General features: G+C 42.2%; 1 protein-coding gene across 1 annotated transcript in view; it reads right to left on the bottom strand.

The window, feature by feature from the left end:
• The window catches only part of Wnt10 (Wnt oncogene analog 10), a 22,221-nt gene extending 20,289 nt beyond the window's left edge, over positions 1–1,932 (bottom strand). Inside the window, exon 1 of the mRNA XM_011506490.1 lies at positions 1,786–1,932. Within this exon, the coding sequence (XP_011504792.1) occupies positions 1,786–1,904 (119 nt within the window). The 5' untranslated portion in view covers positions 1,905–1,932. The remainder of the gene's footprint in view (positions 1–1,785) is intronic.
• Positions 1,933–16,689: the final 14,757 nt, after the last annotated feature.

The raw sequence follows: 16,689 nt of genomic DNA, 5'->3' as shown, positions 1-16,689 counted from the left end.
GCAGCACGTCGAGCGAGAAGAGAGCGACTTAGCGATTTGCACGGTTTCATCGTCCTGGATGAACAAAGCTAACGAAAGTGACGTTTTGACGTCTGTATTATGCCAACCTGGAAACTTTATTCCTTACTCCCAGTGCTCTCTTTCTCTCTTAATCCATCCCTCCTGCGCTATCGGGATTTTTTACTCATCTCTATCGCAATATGTTATTTAAAAGCTTTCTTAATATGTTTATGCAACTATAATTTTTCTCTGTCAATGGTTCGGCTTTGTTTAATAACATTTTCGTATCATCAATGTATTAAACGTAATAAAAAAACCGAGTCTCTGGATTTTCTTTAGGAATACTGATTTCTTAACATTTTTTTTATATGACAGTGAGCTAAAAAAACCTGCGTTTCCGCTAAAGTCTAACAAATGGATTATATTTATAAATTTACGCTTAGAAATAAAAAAAATGACAGTAATGATTTTATAAAAATACTACTCTCATTCATTTAATTGGGTTTTCAATTTCATTTAATAATCGTCATAATATATCTAACGAAGTATTATAAAAGTTTCATTACTTTTATATGCACATTTATTAAGCTGTAAATGAAGGATTAAAATATTAAACTGTAGCCGTGCAAAATTTGTTAATATTTAGTATCACCTTTAATGATTAGATGTTAAGTTAAATCTAAATTTAAAATGTATAAATGTATATACATTTATCATAAAAACTTATAAAAAATAATGTTAAAAAAAATTTTATATTATTGCTTTAATATATTATTGTTATAACACTATTGCTTTTAAAAGTTAATGCGTTTTAATTTAAATAAAAATATAATACAATATGGATGATAAATAATTTATTTTTAATTATTTTGAAATATTTTAATATTAAACAGTGAGTGTAGGTAATTGTTCAAATATATGATTTTCAAGATATGGAAATTAAAATAATTAAAATAAGCAGTTCATAAATATAACATAAATACAAAGATAGTAATTAGAATTTTTTTTTTTTTTTTTTATTAATCACCAATATCAAGAAATTTAAAATATTAAAACTATGGTAAAACTACAAACGCTTAAAATAATTCTGTACAAAAATTAACAGCCATAAGTGCATTTGAAATTCAGAAACTCAAGCATTAAGTATTGTATTTTTGAAAAATCATTTTAAAATACTGAAAATACCCGGTGATCGGATCAATCACATTATTTTCTACGTTAATGGCCCTAATTATCGAATACATTTTATATTCTTGATTTACGTGGCCTTAATTGTGTAATTAATGCATAATTGTGACATTACTTATGGAATGTGAAAAATAATATGCATTTGTAGAGCTTTAGCTGTTATTTAATGTAAACGAAAATATAAAACTATTTACAGATAAATAATAATTAAAATTTCAAGTCATTGCAATGCTTTAAATAGCTGGCAGTTGGTTTAGATCGCAGATCGTAGTACGGCGTGGGGAAAATCAAATGATTGTCTTGATTTATCAGTTTAGCGATCGAAGCAGGAGACTGACAACGATCGGGGCAGATGACAGATGCAAAGAGAGCGTGATTAAAGGGAAAGTGTCACGATGGAAGAGAAAAAGTTGAACAACAGCGAGTAGGACAAAATTGGTTGGGCAAAGCTGTGCCAGCGGTGATGGGCTCGATTAGCCGGGTAGAGTCGCTTGAACGTTCGGCCCGTTGTGGATTCGAGCGCGTTTGCATTAATTATTGGCCCTCCTAAGCCTTATCGGCCGATATCTCATCTTACTCTCGGCTTATCAATCTTACCGACAATGATCGAGGAGAATGAGCAGCAGAGCGAGCGCGACGCCGAGCCTAAAGGCTATCGTCCTCGGAAGCTGCTGCCCTTCCTGGACGTCCTCTCCTCGTCGTCTAGACGAAGGCATCCTTTCATCGCCTCGACCTCTCTTCTTCTCCTCCGCCTCCTCCTCCTCCTCCCCCTCCTCCTCCTCCTCCTCCTCCTCCTTCCGTAGCTCCTCCTGCTTCACCACTACTACCTCCTCCACCTCCTGCTCCTTCTTCTCTTCCGACCCTCCCCCCCCCCCTCCTCCTCCTCCTCCTCCTCCTTCCGTAGCTCCTCCTGCTTCACCACTACTACCTCCTCCACCTCCTGCTCCTTCTTCTCTTCCGACTCTTCCTGCTGCTGTTGTTGTTGCTGCTGTTGTTGTTGTTGTTGTTGTTGTTGTTGCTGCTGCTGTTGCTGCTCCTCCTCCTCCTCCTCCTTCTCCTCCTCCTCCTCCTCCTCCTCCTGCTCCACCACCTCCTCCTTCTCCTCCTCCTCCACCTCCTCCCCCTCCTTCTCTCCTTCTTCCTCTTTCTCTTCCGCTGCTTCTTCTTCTTCCTCTTCCTCTTCCTTCTCGACCCCGTTTGTGGCCTCCGTACCTCCAGTTGTCACTCTGGGTACCTTGTCCTTGGCACCGGGCCACGGTCTCCGTTCCAAATAACACGCACACACGCACACGCACCCACGCACAACCACCCGATCAACCACCCTTGCACACACGTACACCACGTTGTTCGTGAGCACGGGCACACGTATCTTTCACCGGGGGCACACGAGTGGCGGCTCCCGACACGCGCCGGTCAGGACGCGCGCGCGAGTACCGCGCCGTGGTCGGTTAGAGCGCCAGATAGGGACGGCTACGTGGATCGCTGGTAGAGGGGAGAGGGGTGTAGAGGGAGCCCGGGCTGCGCCTTCCTCCTGACGGGGGCGAGCCGCCCGCGACTGGTGGCCGCGAGAGGGGCTGCGATGCGGAGCTGCTGCTCGCTCTGGGTCCCGCCTTGGTCTCGCCTCGTCGGTACTGCGGAGCTCAGGATAGCGGAGGATCGTCTGGGCTTACCCCACCACCGCTGCACACGTGCTTCGAGGTCCGCTGGCCGCCCGCGAGTGCCGGGTGCATTATTATCGCGGGGAGCGGCGCTCGACTGCCGGCCAGGCACCTCGGCCGTGAATAAAGCCGCCCACCGGCGTCGGGGACCTGTCCTTCCTCGACGGGAGCCAACTGGCGCTCATCCTCGCTGTTACCGGCGCCTCTCTCGATCTCCGGTGCGGAAGCAAGTCCGCGACTGTCGCTTTTCCCCCGGTACTTCCTGTATGTACGCGCGCGCCCGAGTGTCGGCCGAGAGTAAAAAAGGTCGCCTTCAGGGTCCTCCTACTCCTTTTTCCTCGGGGGCCGTGGGAGTGAGAGAAACAGAGAGACAGACAGAGGCAGTGTGAGAGAGATGTGAGAGTGAGAGAGCGAGAGAGTGTGTGTGTATGCGAGAGAGAGAGAGAGAGAGCGCGAGAGAGACGAAGGAGAGCGGTGCTTCTTCTTCTCATCCTCCTCCTCTTTCTCCTCCACCTCCTCCTCCACCTCCTCCTCAATTTCCTCCTCCTCCTCCACCTCTTCCTCCACCTCCTTCTCCGACACTTACAACAACCCCGCCTTCTCTCTCACTCTCTTGCTCACACTCGCTTACACTTGCGCGCGCGCGTTCTCTCTCCCTCTCTTTCTGTCTGTCTGTCTGCCTATCTCTCTCGCTTCGCCCCCTCCTCAATCTCTCCCTCTCTCTCTCTCTCTCTCTCTCTCTCTCTCTCTCTCTTTTGGCCTCTCCCCCTTACTCGAGCGCGATCTCCTCTTCCTACTACTCTTGAGGACCTGGCTCCCCTTCCTTGCTCGCCTTTTCCGCGATTTTCCCTTGGTCTCGGGGGTGCGTGGATCGGAGGAGCAAGCCGGTTGTCGAGGAGTCGCGTGTGACTGAAGGCCGTGAGATGCGTCGTGGGTACCGCGGCCCCGTGAATTCTATGAAGAACGAGAGCTCCCCGCTCTCTCCCATAGGAGAGTCGCGGAGACGGTCGCAGGAAAGCAACCCCCCACCAGCGCCGCTGCCGCTTCTCCCGGATAGCTACCCCGGCTGTAAGATGGGGGGGAAGTGAGGCTCACTTATCGCAGACACTGAGAGACGACGGCCTTTTCACCTTGCGCCAAGCTCCATGCTCGCTTGCGTCGACATACGATTTTTTTTTATACCATTTTAGTCATTTTTATATCATTTTCTCGCTGCTCCAAGGTGTAGAGCATTCCAGAAACGCGAAGGGAAGTAGAGCGTCGACGTGCACGTCATTGAAGTCTTGAGAAACGTTAAGCCTCTTACACAATCGTTATTGTAAACATATTTGTTTAATGGAAGTAATAAGTATCCTTATGGCTAATTATTCCCATCCTATTTGCTTTCCAATTTCATGTCAAAATAGTGGAATAGAATTTCTTATTAAAAATAGAGAGAAGGTTAGCCGAGAGTGCCATAACCATACCTTATTTCATGTACACACAACAGGTTTCTCGAAGCTATTATCTACCTATAATGTTCAAGAAAGCTCGATAAGATAAGCGTTCTCGACCGACAAAAATTAAGAAAAAAAAAACAATGTAGAAGAAAAAAGTTTCTGTCGATCTATAAGGCAGAATCCGTATTCAGGGAATTGGTTTTCGTGGAAACGCCCGGTGACGTTATTATTTGAGAGTGCGAGATAAGACTCGCCGATGGTTGGAAAAGAAAGAAAGATAGATAGGCAGACAGACAGACAGAGAGCGAGAGAGCGAGAGATTGAAAGAGAGAGAGAGAGAGAGAGAGAGAGAGAGGAACGGATAGGGGCGGAAGCGTCGTCGGGCCGATTAATGAGTGGTCGGTCGTTAGGGGATGGAATAACCCTCGGAGGACGAGTGGACGGGCAGGCGGGCAGTCCTCGCTCAGCGTATGGCGTGACGTGATTCGGTGGGAGGAGCAAGGCCTCCGTCGTTCTCTCTCCCTCGCCCCGGCTGCCCCACTCCAACGGCGATGACGGTGGCGGCGTCGGCGTCGGCGGTAGTGGCGGCGGTGGCGGTGGCGGCGGCGGCGGCGGCGGCGGCGGCGGCGGCGGCGGCGGCGGCGGCGGCGGCGGCGGCGGCGGCGGCGGCGGCGGCGGCGGCGGCGGCGGCGGCGGCGGCGGCGGCGGCGGCGGCGGCGGCGGCGCGGCGGTGGTGGCGGTAGTGACGGCGGTGGAAGCGGTGGCGGCGGCGGTGGCGGTGGCAGTGTTTGTGAGGTGAACTCTCTTTCTCTTTCAATTTTTCTCTCTCCCTCTCTTTCAATCTCTCTCTTTCAATTTTTCTCTCTCTCTCTCTCTCTTTCAATCTTTTTCTCTTTCAAGTTCTCTCTCTCCCTCTCTCTCTCTCTCTCTCTCTCTTTCAATCTCTCTCATTCTCTCTCATTCTCTCTCTCTCTCTCTCTCTCTCTCTGTCACTCCGCCGCCGTCGCCGTCGCTGTCGTCGTTGTCGGTCGGCAGCACTCCTTCTCGCACTATCACCCCCTTACGAGACTAGTCAATCGGCATAATTGAGCTTTATCTCCCCTTCCGTCTTGCCGCCCGTGGCTACCACCGCCCTATTACCCGAGGGCTCCCACTCCGTGGACGGCTGCTTCCCCTTACGCCCATCACAGGCTTGACCCTCAGGAATTCCTGCGGATGCGCTGTATGGACTCTGTTGCGCGAGCACAACCCTAACGGCGATTGCCAATTCAATGGGAAAGGGGCAGCGGCCGTCGGAGACGATATGTGTCCGTGATATTCTTCATTCGTTGGTAAGCAGTGCACTCCAAGAGAGATAATTGCCGTTTGTCAATATCCAGAGGTCTCTACTGCTCACGTGGAAGCCCAAGAGTTTCAGTGAGATAAAGAGTTAGTGGCTATATAAACAATTTCAAGCAGAGGAATGGAAAATTTGTCAATTCAATATCTCTATTATGTACCGATTCTTATCCTGCGTGTGCTGAGAAGTAGATCTAATGTTTCGGTGATGAAATTGTTATGGGAAAGTCGATACGGACATGTACTGTTACAAAGGTGGTAACTGTTTAAGATAATAATAGTGATATTGTTCATACAATTAATATAATTAATACGATCGTTTATTCGATGGCGCGACTCAGCAAGCGTATCGTCCAGCCATGTGTATTTTTTGCCATTTTTGTATTTTCACATCTGCAATAGTAATATTTTTTTGAGGTGCTCTCGCTATTATAAATTAAGTAATTACTGCGAGGATAAAGTTGGCCTTGTGAAGGTAGGAGATAACGGGAAATATTATTAAATGCCATTCGGTGCTACGCGTGAGACCGATTAAATCCTCATAAGGCCGATGATCGCGGGAACACGAGCAATAATCAATATAATACGTACGTAAACGGTCGGGGCACAAGATTATTATGCACAATGGCGGTTAATGGGAGATGGAACATCTATTTATCAATTGAGAGCTATTTGCAGAAGCTCGGTGAAAGTATGAAAGTAATTAAAAATATTGACAATTTGAATATAAATAACAATTCTGTGGTTAATTGAACAAATAAGTAATAGGAACGAGCATTTTCTTTCAGTTGCATGATCGATTTATCGATCGTTCTAGTCTAATTAATATAGTCCAGTCGCTCGTTGTAAAGATTACGTAGGAGAGTAGGCGAGTGGCAAAGGTTAAGGAACCGCCAGCGTTGTCGACTTAACGAGGCCAGGAAAGCGATTCGACATCCGAACGTAGCGAGGAAAGAGCGGCAGACACGTGAGCGTAATAAGCCAAGATTGAGATCGATGAGTCAGTGGGGTGGTATGTAAAGGGGTAGTATGATAGGGTGGATGGGGGGGGGAGAGCGGTCGTGCGAGAGACTCGCGACGATCCCCCCAGTTTCCGGTCGACGGAGCCGACGAGAGCGGCCGCGGCAATTAGCCCGACGGCGCCGGCGCGCGTGTCGCCCCCACGAGGTCCACGTGAAGAGCGCGACATCAAACGCCGGCGAGCCGACGGGTACAAAGCACTCGGGCTCTCCTGAATATACATGCGCGCGTGCGTGCGTCTGATAATCCGTCGTCTTACGGCGGGAGGGCGAGGCTCGATGTCCGCGAGGACTTGGCACACCCCGTTAGAGGGTGGAAACTGCAGGGCACCATGGGAAACGTCGAGTGGCTACGTGGCTTTCATCTACGTCGTCGCGCGAAGTTCGCTCGCACGATTAAACGTGATTATCCGGGCGCTCGGGGAAATTGACGCTTCGTCCGCGCGCCCGAGGTACAGCGCAACCGACGATTTAATCTCAGCGCCTGCCTCAACCTTTTAAACAACTTAGATCGGCTCGCGTACGCTTTGCCGGGGCGGCAACAACGCCTCGGTTATTCCGATCAGATATCGCAAATTAAATAGATTATGAGGGAGATGCCCGGCTCGATCCGCTGGGACGGGGTGCGTTCGTTACGCGCGCGGACGTGGGTGAAGCGGAGCCTGCAGTTACGGGCATCTTTCTTTTCTCCCTTCTCTTTCCTTTTTTTCTTCTTTACTTTTTTTTTTTATTTTTTTTTTTCAGGTACGGGTACGCGCCATTGGATGTACTTGAAGCGTCAAAAATGCTGGAGTGCTACACGTTCTCCTTTCTTTCGGAATGCTTATTAAGAGCTGCGGTTGCGCGTGGCCTTTTCTCTTTGTCAATGCGCTCGCTGGCTGCATTAAATATATTTAAAAAAAAAAAAAAAAAAAAAAAAAAAAAAAAAAAAAAAAAAAAAAAAAAAAAAAAAAAAAAAGAAATAAGAAGAAAAAACGACGTGGCTGCTGCTTTTCAATTAAGGCATTGGGATCGTTCGGTTTTACAGCCATTTTCATTTATTTGCCGTTTGACGCGTGTCATTTTACGTCGCTCTCACGCTCTCTTCGATTCGATATCTCGTCCGTTTCCAATCCAGTTGTCAATTCGATTTTCTCACTTTCGCCCTCGCGTGCTCGTAAGGCTCGTAATAGCTTCCGAGACGTGAAATAAATTATATATTTACGCACAAGTGAATGGGGCCGTGTTTGTTCGTTAATTCGTCTTGTCAATGAAAGTGTTATATTTATTATGAAGTCCTTTTACGCAGTCGGAGGCGCGTGACGGTTTTAAGTAATGGGAAAATTCATGATCCTCATCATCGAGATAATCTATTTCCGTCGTCTTATCTTATAGCTGCCTCTCCGTTAATTATGGTCGGTTCTGGTGTATCGAGGTGCTAAATAAAGTATCTCTATCACTCGTCGGGGTTTAACTTGTTTGCCTTCTCTTTTCTTCTCCTTTTCGCTTATCGCTTAAACATTTTGTAAGTCGCTTTCGCAGAAACAAGAGTAAACGTCTTGCCTTTTTTCCTTTATTGATGCTGCAATTAAATTACACTTTGTGGGCAATCATTGCCAGAGTATTTATAAATAAATAATTCGCAAAGCTTACGCTCGGTTCAGTTCCTCGTGCGGCATCGCACAGAGTACAAGCGAATGCACGCACGGGGAGCCGATAATAGATTCTTATATACTTTTGCTCTTGACCGTAGACATTAAAATTATTGGTTATATTTTTAATACTCGAGCCAATAAAATCTTATACAGTACGTAAGTGCGTAGGTATTATACACAGGCGCGCACACACATGGCATATATATAATGCTTCTCGTCGACTTGGTAAGTGCCGTAGACGAATCTGTACTTCAAGAATCCCAAAGCGCGGCTAATGATTTTTCTTGGATCATTTCTCGACAACGAATCCTGCGCATGCGAGAGAACCAGGCCCGGGATATATATTACGGTCGGCGATATAATCTGTCGGTTGATCCTCTTCCCTCTTCGCCGCACAATCTTCTTTGTCATTCTATCAAGGTGCATTACTTATCGAGCCATTTTGGAGCGGCGGCGGTCCATGATATCCCGGCACGCAAGCGCCGATACGATCGTGCCCGCTCGATCATCCTATCACCGGGCATTGTGCTGGCCCTTTACCTTAATCTCTCTTGCTCTACCTTCACTCCTATCCCACTGTCTAATCGGCCCAGTTTGTTGGGCCGAGACCGAGACCGCGAATCACATGCTCTTACCTCCTGGTCAAAGCCTCGGACAAATCGCGTTACCGAGTACGCCAACAAAGCCCACGAAACCTGGCCTATTTATCAATTAAATTTCAGCGGAGCTTTTCCGCTCCGTGAAAGTGCTGATTATCGAGCCGTTAGCGACAAACAAATGCTTTCCAACGACATTATTATTCTCACACGAATACAGTCAGTCGATTAACGAACAATCGATTGCTTTCACAATAAATTTGTCATCGTTGCCTTATAGAATTAAATTTTCTTCAATCCTTTAAATATAACAACAACAATAACAACAGTAACAACAATAATAACAGTAATAATACTGATAATTAATATCGGACATTAATAGTGATAATTAATATTACATTAATAAAATACAATATTTTATAATAGGAGAAAAAAGAATCAGGATACTCCGAGAATTTTTATACGAGTATATTAAGGATCGTGAATTATTATAATTTTTATATATTGCGCTAGGAAGGTGGATGAAACGATTTTCATACGACGTCATTGGAAATTAAAAAAAAAAAAAAATTGCTCGTAAAAATTACATCTAATTACTTAATTACTTCGCTAATTATTCTACTATTGAGTGCAATTGGCCAAACAACAAGGCTTTTTACAAGGATCAGTCGTTATGTGTAATAAAACAGGAGCACCACCAGTCTAGCTTATAACCGCGTATAACATTGGCAAAAGAGCCCGGATGATCGAATAATCCATCGGAGCGCTGGAGCGAGGATCGGACGCGCGGAATTACAATTCGCCGTCGTTTGAACTTCCTCGTCCTCGAGGCGATCGCACGAGTGCGTATATCTCGAGTTACCCTCGTCAAAGCGAGTCGAGTGTGGTGAGCGCGTGCAGCACTTGGTGAACGACACGGGGCGCAGCTTTGTAACTCCGTCGCTTTTCTCGCCCGTGTCATTTCGTCGCTCTTGATCACGCCGTGAATCTCGAGTCTGCGGCGCGCGGCCCTGAGCGCGAGAGGAGAGCCGAACGATATTTCTCCCGTTAGCCCGGACGCGATTTCTCTTAGAAATAAGCGCCCGCGGGAGTTTTCTACTTTCGTGAAACGGCCACTTTGTTAATTGACACCGGCGCTCACGTCTTTGCCTCGCCAGAGCGCCGAGGCGAAACGCAAATTTGTGCTCCATTACGTGCCGAAATTAATTCTGTGGTGGCTTAGAGCTCGGATAGTCTATTCACAACTCTTTAATTTAATTTCTCCCGACGGATGTCTCGCTAAGTTATTTAAAAATTAATTTTTTTATTTATTTATGTTTTTTTTTTTTTTTTTTTTTTTTTTTTTTTTTTTTTTTTTTTTTTTGAATAATCCTTTCGATTGTACCGCGACGATATTTGCCTATATTATATTATTTGTTCACGTAAAAAATATAATCGCTTGCCGTTCTATATTATGTCAATACTTTGTCTTAACAATAAATGAATGAACGAACGAATGAATAGACGAATGAATAATTGCAAATGTTTCGGAATCAGCTTGGAGCACAAAATTAAAGCTAACATTGTCAATTGCTTAATAATCCAATATGAGGAAACAAATGATTTTAGTTCTCTTAATCGAAAAGCTGCTAATTTGAAGAAGCAACGTAATTGCTCGGAACATAATGCCGAATAATTCGGCAGTGGTAGTAGGTGACTGTCATCGTTCATATCGTTCATATATTATAAATCACACATCACCCAGCGTATACGTAAATAAATCCTTATCAATGTACTTAGTATTTATCATCTCCACAGATGTTTAATTTATAGGCTGCGTAAAAATGAAATAAATAAGCTTGGGAAACGAACAATAATATGTTATTGCATTCATCTCATTGAGTGTACCAAGTTTTGGTGAGTTAAAAAAAGTACTGAACATTCGACCGGGTGTACGAAATAGCCAACATTTCACCCACACATTTGTCGGTTAAGCCGTGGCTAAGGGTATCTAAGTAGAACGATGTCGACAGACGAGTTATGTACGTATGTATATATATATATATATATATATATATATATACAATACTAGGGCCGATAAGTTGCCTGTGTGAAAGCCAAGCAGCAAGCAAGAGGTCAGAGAGACCGTGGGAGGCAAAAGGGTCGTGATATACGTTTACTATATCATATGTACTTACTCGTGGTATATGCATGGATGGCTTGGAAGTTTACATTTACTTTGACGGCGATGATTGCTCCGATGACTCAGTCTACGTATTCGCGCACTCGCTCACACGTATACAGTTGTGCGCTTAGAAGTGCGAAAGGGAATTGAACTCCTTCACCCTTCTGTCACTTTTAATTTTGAATTATTGATCATTATTATTATTATTTGTATTTATCAGTGCGCTAGCTTTATTATTTATTCGCTGGGACATCGGTTTTTTGATCGTTAACGCGTGTCAATTGATAAAAAAGACGAATAAACAAATGCGTTATTTTAAACAATTGTAATTGTCTCGAGTTATATACCATGCAATATATGCTAAAATAATTGTTAATAAGAAATGCTAGAAATATATAAATTATTATATAGTATTTCGCATATAATATCACAATAAGTTTTTTTAAATGAACGCTATGTTGACATTGCATAATTAGCCAAACTCTTATCCATAAGGTACAATTAATAAAAGAGGTACATTTATTGATATAAGTTATGAATTATAACGAGACAGGCAATCATGCATTTGCGCATAATTCTGTAATAATACATTCCTCAAATCATAAAATATAATAGTATATTGTAATTTTAATGAGTATATGTTATTATGTAAAGGCTGATTTTTCAAGAGAGAAAAGAGTTCAGAAGTTGTTTCAGGTATATTTTTCATATATTTACGATATATTTAAGCATCCATAAACATCGAAGGCATTTAATACGTTATATAAAACATTTGTCACCGAATAAATTTCAGTTACATAATAAGCGGTTAAAAAATAAAAATTAAAAAATAATTCTTTGTTATTGAGCTCGCTGTAAGCGAAGGTTATGAATTTCTTGATTGTCCAGCATAAAGTATTAAGAATTAGTAATAAATGTCAATTGTAATTGCGCTTTGGCTTCGCGCATGTTAAACATTTTTCAAAATGTAGCGACATTATTCTCAATAATTTGACGAAATATGTACTTCGAAAAACTGAAAACTAATGCGCTCATGGTAATCGCTCGAGCCAATCAACGGCAATGTGCCTTTAACAATTTTTGACGAGATTCATGTAACTGAGAGCTGCCTACGAGTTCCGGATATTCAAGTGCCACTGTGAAATAATAATTGTGGCTCCAGTGGATAAAATTTTTATATATTTCTAATTGCAAAACTAAAGCATGTCTTAATAAACCGCTGTGTTGTTAAAGCAATAATTGCAGCTGTCCGAGTTGAAATTGTATTTGCGATCGTAGCAATGTAATTTACGGAATGCCGCGGCATAACCTGTTTGAAAAAATTTTTACCTCCACAGACGTTGTATATCGACACGAATAATATTTATTCACCGATAATAAATAAGTATGATGTAATATAAGATTGCGGATAAATCTTTAATAATTGTTTTGTTTTAGGGTAGAAATTATACAATTATCATGATATAAATTTCATTTCATTATGAAGAATGCAAGGTAAATGATAGAAATGGATTGTCGTTATATAAAATAAATTCAATTTTCTCAAAGGTATCGGCCCTTTATAAACGTATGCATCTAAAAATATACGTCCATTTATACATACATACATACATACATATATACATAAGTACGTACGTACATACGTATACACACATACACACACACGCGCGCGCGCGCACAAATATGTATGTACATGCGTGCACGAAAGAATGCGTACAAACGCGCATCAAAACATCCACTCTCTCCCTTGAGACATACGCGAGCACATTTATTTTTAATATTCTAGCTAAGCGACCGCCAATTTCGATCAATTATCCGTATAAAAGTGACTCGATCAAAGTGTGGAAATCGATTAGCTTTGCAGAGTAACTATCACTTTACGGTTTTCCATGATGAAATTATCTTATCGCGTGGCCTGTTACGCGCTGCAGGGCCGTAGTCGCTGAGGGCTGCCGAGTATGTGCATGTTCTTTCCTTTTTTCCCTTTTATTCTTATTTATTATTCTTTTTTCATTTTTCTTTTCCTCTTCTTTCTTTCTTTTGTTTTTGTTTTTTTTTTTTCGTTTTTGTTTTGTTTTTTGTTTTTTAATCCGTTCTCCTTGCGCTTGAGAAGTGTTATTATCTCAGATTTTTCTTGGCGTAATTTAGTACACCGAGCGAGTGTGTAACTCCATGTAATGTAAACTTGTCGAAGTATTAGCTTTCTTGGGTGGCGTTGAAAATGAGAGTCTTGGCAATGGAATTACTTTATAATATAATGTTTTTAACCTTAATGATTTAGCGATCGCGAAGATTATTCAATTAATGTTTAATAAATATCATACATCAAATATTTAAAATGTCCGATGGAGATAAATTCAAATGAAATATTGTATTATAAATTTTAATCTTCATCAAAATGTAATCGAGCGAATCTTTTACGAAAAGATAACTTGATAATGCTCATCTCCCCTTATCTGCTACATTTTACAATTTATTCGAGTATTTTACAAACTTCTTTCTCAGCATTAAGAAATTCTTTCTTTATAATCGTCCTTGATAATATAAATAACATTCGCGAGTTAAGCTCATCATTAGTTCGATTCGATAAAGTAGTGCAAAAATTTTGTATAAAGATAATAATGCGAATGTACACGTGTAATCGTGCGTCTGTAACAATCGTTTAACACACAAAAACGAACTTCTTCATTTAATTGGAGCCTCAATAAAGATCGTTGCTCGCTGATAGATGCGAGCTCAGTCAAAAGTAAGCGCAGCTTAGCTGGCATTAGCGACACACGTTCGCAACTGCCTAAACTGAAATTTCGCAAAAAAAGTGCAAGAATCAGCTCTTATTAATTAACATGGCCGTGAGGCAGGCGACTGGCTATCGGCGAACCTCCCTTTCGATCTACGACGTAAACGAAATTTTAATCAGCCGGCAGCGACCGCCGCGTTGTATATTACTACGCTGACCGAGCTAACGGTGAAGTTCTTTCATTCATCAGGAATGCATTTATTACAACATTCCGCGCGTAGTCCGGACTCCCCGGGGCTGTGTAGCCCTGACTCACCTCCTATACTTATCCGTCCGATTCGGCCAATCTCCCGTACGCTCCGATTGCTTCTTTCCTCTGCCCTCTTCAGCGACCTCCGCCGCCCTCGCTGCCCCCAACTGGCCCGTCTTCTCGCATTCTCATCCCTTCGGGAAGACGAGCGAATAGCTTGGATTCTTAGTATTTGGGTGCCGTACGCAGTCGCGCTCTAACATCTAACATCCGGATGTACTATTTGACTTTGGGCTTCTTACGTCCGTTCGACGTGGCTCAACTGGAATTTCATAAATAAAGGGACGAGCTTGCGCACGCTATCTCGCCATTTCCGCTAGTAGCCAAACTCGATTTAATCGCATATTTCGCTATATATAAATATGATTTTTATTGCCAATTTAAAAGCATCCAGTCATTTTTATTTAGTTTAGTATGCTACACTTATAAGGATAATATTGAAGTTGTATATTGATTCAGAAGCGTATGGTCCATCAAATATTATCTTATTTGAAAATAGTAATTCGCAAATTCAGCGGTCGATGGCTAAAACAGAATATTAATTATATCGAGCCTGGACTTATGACTAGGAAGAAAACCCACACACTTTCTTGCTTTCTCCACGTTCATTATACTTTCGTAAAAGAACGAGTTTACTTTGTTATCGGCGTCGAAAGGTAAAGCATATCCGCCCAATCGTAAGTACGAAAAAGTTTTGATACGATGTTGGCGAAATACGCTTTAGAAAAGGCAATTTAGCGCGTATGTAAATCGTCCGTGACTCAATACGAGTCTACTTGAGCTGATATTGCGTGAATGAAGCGAGACGCTGACGTCCGGTCTCAGCCGATCGACGAATCTCAGCCCTTACGGTATTCCTCTTTCTCTTTTATTTTATTTTTCGCATCGACAGAGATCGAGATCAGGGAGGAGAGCGCGCGCTGCGATAAAATCGGGATACCCCGACCGTGGACAAATTTTAAAATCGCTCGTACGATGGACGGGATGCTGTTGCGCGTAACGAAGGCTTTTTAAGAATTTTTATGGAAAAATTATGACGAAATGGACGGTTAAGCTTGGTGGAAAATTAAAATTGGAAATTAAAATGAAAACACATGTTAGGGATAGAAATTTGTACCGACACGTACCTTGCATCTGCTCCTTACTTCTCGTCGGTGCATAAATAACCGAATGGCATAAATTTACATAACGTCACGTTCAAAATGAAAAAAAGTTTTGACATTAGTATCTTACACGCACAAAAGTACTCGTCATTCGGCATTCTAGTTTGTATTAATATTAATTTCGATAATGCGCATCTAATGAAAATTAATTTTTTTTTTTCTTTTTTTTTTTTTCTTTTTTTTTACCAAATCAATTATTATCTTCTGGCTGCTAATAATTAAAATTCGTAAAAGTGTGCTGGTGGTTAGAGATGCGAATGGGCGTGGACGATAAAGTACAGTTGAAAATAATATTTTTACCAAACTGGTTTCTATTTTGTAAAATTTGTAAAACTTTTAGAGAGTTATATCACATATTGCACGATGGATCTTCACAATTAATATTTCAAAATTTTTATTCAACATTTATCCTAAATGTGCTATAAAATGTTTATGTTTACTTGCAAAAAGTCAATTAGAATTATAATTGGAAATGAAAAAAACTCATTAATCAATCAATCAAAATGGAAAGGCATAATTTGAGAATACGTGTAACCGCTTTTTGAATTATGAAGGAAAGCTCAAATAACTTTGTATTCTATGGTTATTAATAATTCGACAGCTAATGAAAATGAAATCGATGATGGTTATAAATGAATACGCGCACGTAAATATTAATATTACAAATGCAGTCGTAAAAATACCGGAATCCGTTGTAAATCAATAGAGGAGGTGGGGTGGTGAGGAGAGATATAAGTTTCGGTTTGGAAAGTGACCGGTCAATTATAATCTGACAAAATGCCTTTCGAATATCATATTGAAGTGGTATTTAATGAGGTGGTTAACGACGATAGAAAATAAGAATAAGTTTCAAATGCGGAAAATCCTTAGCTCCTGATTTAATTCGTAGCCATTATTTTTTTCCCAAAGGTGTAAAATATTTTATATTATGTCCACTAAAAAATAATGTCCATTTGACCACCCACGTGGTGCAGAGCAGAACCTGTCCTAAAGATAAATAATCGAAAATTAGCTAGTGACGCAATAATGAGAGAGAATGAAAGAGGGGGGTGGGTGGGTGAGAGAGATGGAGTGAAAGAGATGGAGTGAGTGAGAGAGAGAGAGAGAGAGAGAGAGAGGGAGAGAGAGAGAGTGAAAGAGTCACGAAGAGGTGGCAGAGAGGAAAGAAAAAATGTAAAAAACAGCACCATAAACCTGAAAAATTTTAAAAATTCCTAGTATAAAGAAGCGATAATCTGTAAGCCATTTTAGCCAGAACTAACTCGCGATTGCAATGGAAAGCATCTTTGACTGGATGGAGAAGGAAAGAGACGATAAAGAAGAAAACGAGGAGGATGCCACACAGCCGTGGATGCGTGTGGCGCGAGCGATACCGTGTATGTAAAAGAAAAAAAAAAATGAAAAAGAAGGAGACGATCGCAAGCGAGTGAGCGGTCACGCCGC

The sequence above is a fragment of the Ceratosolen solmsi genome, unplaced genomic scaffold, assembly GCF_000503995.2.
Source record: "Ceratosolen solmsi marchali unplaced genomic scaffold, CerSol_1.0 scaffold10, whole genome shotgun sequence".
Lineage (NCBI taxonomy): Eukaryota > Metazoa > Arthropoda > Insecta > Hymenoptera > Agaonidae > Ceratosolen > Ceratosolen solmsi.
The sequence above is the reverse complement of the archived record's forward strand: the minus strand, read 5'-3'. Positions and strand labels throughout refer to the sequence as shown.